The 5014-nt window shown below is 43.5% G+C and overlaps 1 protein-coding gene across 3 annotated transcripts; it reads left to right on the forward strand.

Annotated features, from left to right (window-relative positions):
* The first annotated feature begins 2643 nt into the window (after positions 1–2643).
* TCEAL8 (transcription elongation factor A like 8) lies at positions 2644–4798 on the forward strand. 3 transcript variants are annotated; one of them, XM_036907098.2, is made up of 3 exons: positions 2644–2775; positions 3184–3255; positions 3838–4798. In XM_036907098.2, the coding sequence occupies exon 3, from the start codon at positions 3880–3882 to the stop codon at positions 4231–4233; it is 354 nt and encodes a 117-aa protein (XP_036762993.1). In that variant the 5' UTR covers positions 2644–2775; positions 3184–3255; positions 3838–3879; the 3' UTR covers positions 4234–4798. The 3 variants fall into 3 exon arrangements, with proteins under 3 accessions (XP_036762993.1, XP_036762995.1, XP_036762994.1); XM_036907099.2 differs by having other exon boundaries at positions 2665–2775; positions 3145–3255; XM_036907100.2 differs by lacking the exon at positions 3184–3255 and having other exon boundaries at positions 2651–2775.
* Positions 4799–5014: the final 216 nt, after the last annotated feature.

A 5014-nucleotide genomic window follows, 5' to 3' on the forward strand; every position in this document is an offset into this window, starting at 1 on the left:
AGTTTTCAGAGTATAGGTCATTGAGGTTACCTTTTGATGTGAAGTAATAAAGCCCTAAACCTGTACACAACTGTTCGTTCAGCTCTTTTTGTAATTACTCAAACCTGGAAACAACCCAAATGTCCGGTGGGTAAATGGGCAAATAAACTGGAACATATATTTAACAGAATACTACTCAGCAAAAAGAATAGGATGAACTATTGATACATGAAACAGCTTAGGTGAATCTCTAGGGCATTATACTGAGTGAAAGAAGCCTGTCTCTAAATGTGACATATTGTAGATGTAATTTGTATCACATTCTGAAAAAGACAAAAATATAGGAATTGACTGCCAAAGTTCAGGGAAAGAGGTAAGATATGACTACAAAGGGGTAACATGAGGGATTTTTTGGTTCATAATTCAACTGTGTCCTGATTGTGGTGGTGGTTAAACAAATGTATACATTTATTAAACTTCATGGAACTGTATGTCCCCAAAAGGGTCAATTTTGCAATATGAGAATAATTATTTTTAAATATCACAGTTTTTCCCCATTAAATGTAACATCTGAAAGAACGGAAATATTTTGTGGTTGTTAATGATTATTTCTTTATAATTCACTTAGCTATATTTATATTAAAATTCTCCCTCAAATAACAGACAATGTATTCTTCAACTGTGGAATAAATTCTTCATGCTTAAACATAAATTATAAAACACTCAGCCAGAAAAAAAATATTAACTTTTTCCAACTCTTCCTTCCCTGTGGTGGGCTCTCTTGTTGGCTGCTGCATCCTAGCAAGACAGGGACTATGGGCTTAGACAGGGTAAGGGGAGGGCCTCTGGAAAAAAACAAAGCAAGATAATCCATTGTGAAATTTGCTTTTCACAGTTGGGGGGGGGATGATTTTTTGCAACTTGGGCAATGTAGCAAGCAAGCCCAAAATAACATAGTAAAAACAGGAAGGATTCCATCTTAAAACCCAATAGTTAAAAAGTAAGTTTCTTAACAAACAGACAATAACTCAGCCCACCTTGAGAGCAAAGCAGGCAGCCTGAGTGGTAGGCTCCCAGACCAGGAATTTGCTCTCCTGGGAGGAAATCAGAGCAGTAAATTTCTTGTAAATAACCAGGAAGACTAATAAGAAACTTGGTGTTTCTTCAAAGGTAAACATTTTGGGGCCACTTAGCAGATGTACATCCGTAGCCCTTTGTCTCTCAACTGCCTATAAAACTCCTAGACAACGCACCACCCAGGTGGCTCTCTTGTCCCCTCCTGGCCTGAGCCAGGAGCTCTGTCCGCTTGCTTGCTTTCTAAGTAAAAGCCTCTGCCATGCTCTCCTACCTTGAATGTTTGCGAAATTCATTCTTTGACTTTGCGAACAAGAACCCTGACATCACTACTGTGACAATCCTAGAACAGAGATCCTTTGCTGCCTCCTTCCCCTGACTCTCCAGCTGGCTCCTCTGGCCAGATTGCCATTTCCAGCAGCAAGACAATCAAGCACCAGCGGATTATGGGTTATGGAAATGTCAGTTTTCTCTTTTAACTAATATTTTTTATGGTAATGATGTTCTCTCTTTCTCATTAGAACAATTATGCATATTAATAGTTCTCTTTTTTAACAGAACAAAGTGAATGATACCAGAATACTTCAAGAGTGCCATGAATTAATGAAAATTCCACCTGCTAATAAGCCTCACACCAAATGGTGAGATACAGGGAATTGTCTCCTTTCTGAGCGTTTCATGAATGCATGAAAGTTATTTTTCCACCATATTTGAGTTCCAAAGTAAAGTTTACTCAGTGCATAGCAGGCGTTCCTATGGATTCATCTGATTAGCATGGCACTGGATCCTACAGACGACATGAGAAGAGGTCTGTCTGATGCCTCCATTTGAAACCCAAGTGGAAGCCATCCAGTAGTCATCAATGAAAACATTAGATACCTAATACTTGATAACTTGAGTTCAGCCAGAAAGAGAAAAAGTAGTGGATTACTTACATAAAATTACTAACAGGAGAAAACTGGCTTCCTTCCACAGATTAATTTGGGAGTCAGTTTTTAAAGGTGATGTTTTAGGAAGATTTTTTTTTCTAACACATCAGTATGTTGCAAAAACGGTTATTTTATTTGTAGCCATAAGAAAATCTTTCCAATGTCTTAAAAATTAATGTAACTAATTTGTCCTCCACATTATGTCAAATATTGCTTATATGAAATTTAAAATAATTTTCAAATATCATTTTTAAAGTATGCTGATTGTTTAAAACATTAAGGTATTCAAGAGAACTAGTAAAAAAAAAGAAAATCCCACACTCCCACTCATAGGTTCTTTTCCAGCTGCCCTCCTTTGCCCATTTTGATGCTACATAGGACTCCAGGGGAAATGGTGAACTGTAGGGTCTTGGGGGAGGCTGGGAGGTGGGTGAATTGGAAGAAGGAGAAAGAAACGATGCCCCAAAGAAGAAATGGTCGATTAGGATCAGCAAAGGGCTGATCCTGCCTGGTAACCCGAGCAAGGCCAATAGAAACTGCAAGAAGATACCAGTTTTTCATTGTTTCTGATTAGCAAATACGAAAGAAGACCGACAGTATCAAGTGGAGGAAATGCAGGGAGCGGGCTTCAGTGTTAAGTGGGAGGGATAACTGAGGACTCAAGCTCATTGATGACGCGTCTCTCACGTGACTAGGAGTCGACGTGTGCAGAAGTCCTTATAGTCCAGGGCCTGTTTCCCTGTAGCAGCTTCCTATTGATGTGGTAGGAGGAAAGTGCCCCGGATCCTTTCAGGTCAGTAAAAAGGTGGGCGCTGCTTTAGGGATCCTGGGGCCTAGGAATCAGAGCAGAAATCAGGTGAGGCCGGCACTGCTTTTCCAACACTACGGCTTCGCAATCTCCCATTTCTCCGTAGTAAATTTGGTTCTGTTTGGTGGGGTAGGGGTAGGGGTGGAAAGAGAGAACGGTAGCCAACTGGGGATTCCGAGGGAGAGGCTTAGAAACAAATTGGGAAATAACTTGCGTCTCCCATTCCTTGCTTGCAGGGAACCGGTGGGCACGGGGGAAGGAGGGCGGGGTTGTAGTAAAATGAGGGAGAGGATGAGGATGTGGGGAACTTCAGACTAACGAGGCCTAGAATCGTGAAAGGGGCCCGTGATTCAGGCCCTGATCTGCTCAGCAAGCATTCCTGTCGGTCTGCAGGACTCTTGGTCTAACGGGCGCGGCACAAATCGAGTGAGGGAAGAGGGAGGAAAACCCCCTGGATCCCTGCAGGTCAGTGTGAGGGCGCAACTGCCTCAGGTCCTTTTGGGTGGGGGGTGGGAGTGTGCATGACACCGAAGCATCTCCCTGGGTCGCCGCAGCCTCTTCCCATCCGGATTAAGCGCCAGGGGCCTGTGTGGAGCCTGCAGCGGAAATGGGGCGGGGGCGGGGGAGGCCAGAGAGACGTGGAAGGGGGAGGGGAGGCCAGGCCAGAGGTTGGACCGGCTGGTCTCAGGTGGCAGGCGGGAGGTTGGGAGAGCTTGGGAAAGCCCGAAAGGGCGGGAGTGTTGGAGAACTGAGGCGAGGGAGGGGTTAATTGCTTCCGCGCTGCTCCCACTTTGCTTGGAGAAGCCTGTAGCAGGGCCTGCTGGGAAATGGTGGGCTGGAGCAGGAGAAAAGATGGAGCTGGAGCGAGAGGGGGAGGGAAAGGAGGTGGAGGAAGGGGTGGAGTCAGGGGAGTTCCGACCCTAAGGATCTATCCTTCTGGTTGGAAAACTTTGACAATTAGGGACCTGAATGAGAAAGGCTGGTCTCTGTAGGAACCCATACTCGGTCTGTTTGCCTGGCATCTAGTTTTGTTTCCTTGTTTTCTAGGATTAATTTATTAAAAAAGGAAATAATAGAAAAACCGTCAACATGCAAAAGCCTTGTGAAGAAAATGAAGGAAAACCACAGAACATGCCAAAGGCCGGGGAAGAGCGCCCTCTGGAAGATGTACCACAGGAGGCAGGAGGAGATGCTCAACCTTCCGAAGAAGGTGTAAGCCAGGAAGCAGAGGGAAACCTTAGAGGAGGGCTGACTCAACCGGGCCAGAGATTTAAGGAGGACACTCCTGTTAGGCATTTGGACCCTGAAGAAATGATAAGAGGAGTAGATGAGTTGGAAAGGCTTAGGGAAGAGATAAGAAGGGTAAGAAACAAGTTTGTGATGATGCATTGGAAGCAAAGACATTCACGCAGCCGTCCTTATCCTGTGTGCTTTAGGCCTTGAGTTCTGTTTTTGTCTGATGGTAAAATCTGGCCCCTGCTTTCTTTGTTAGCATTTTATGATGTATCTTTGACCTTCATTTTACTCTTAATCTGAATGAATTTTGTTTTAGGTAGTTTACTTGTTACGAGTATCTCACTGGATTTTGTACTTTGACCCATTCTCTAGGTCTATTTTTCAGTTAGGAAGTTTCACATTTGCATGAAAATACGTTCATTTCGTATTGTAAAATAAAATATAACAGGTTACAAAGCAGCGTATTTAGTATCGGCTCACATATGTAGGATAAAATCCCAAACTGTGTGCATATGTATACATACATGTATCAGAAACTGCTTTCTTTTGTGTGGTGGTGTTTTATTCTTTTTGCTTAAGTGTTTTTTAATGAACACATGTCACACAAAAGAATTAAAGTTTTTTTTTATAAGAGTCGAATAGTTTGCAACCAGCTTATAAGGGTAATGGGGGCACCTAAACTCTTGACTGAAGAACTATTAAAAAAATGTAAACCTCAGAATACCTCTGGATCTCTTAGCCAGAGGAATAAAACTGGCAATTATTACAGATACACTTGCCTGAGACTCAGTCTTTTCATGGGGAGAACCGCCTCACAGGGCTGCTGTGGGGAGGAAATGAGGTGACCCTGAGCTGCACTTGGTGACTTCCTGTGCATGTAGAACCCCAGTCCACTACAGGACAGTTACTTGAGGGAGAGCCCTGTGCTCAGAAGCAAGTCCAGTACGCTGGGAGGTGGGGGCTTCAATGTCAGTCTTATATTGAGCTG

The sequence above is a fragment of the Manis pentadactyla genome, chromosome X (genome assembly GCF_030020395.1).
Source record: "Manis pentadactyla isolate mManPen7 chromosome X, mManPen7.hap1, whole genome shotgun sequence".
Lineage (NCBI taxonomy): Eukaryota > Metazoa > Chordata > Mammalia > Pholidota > Manidae > Manis > Manis pentadactyla.

Excerpts from the sequence above, each read along its gene's own strand:
- TCEAL8 (XM_036907098.2), top strand. The coding sequence starts at position 3,880 with ATGCAAAAGCCTTGTGAAGAAAATGAAGGAAAACCACAGAACATGCCA.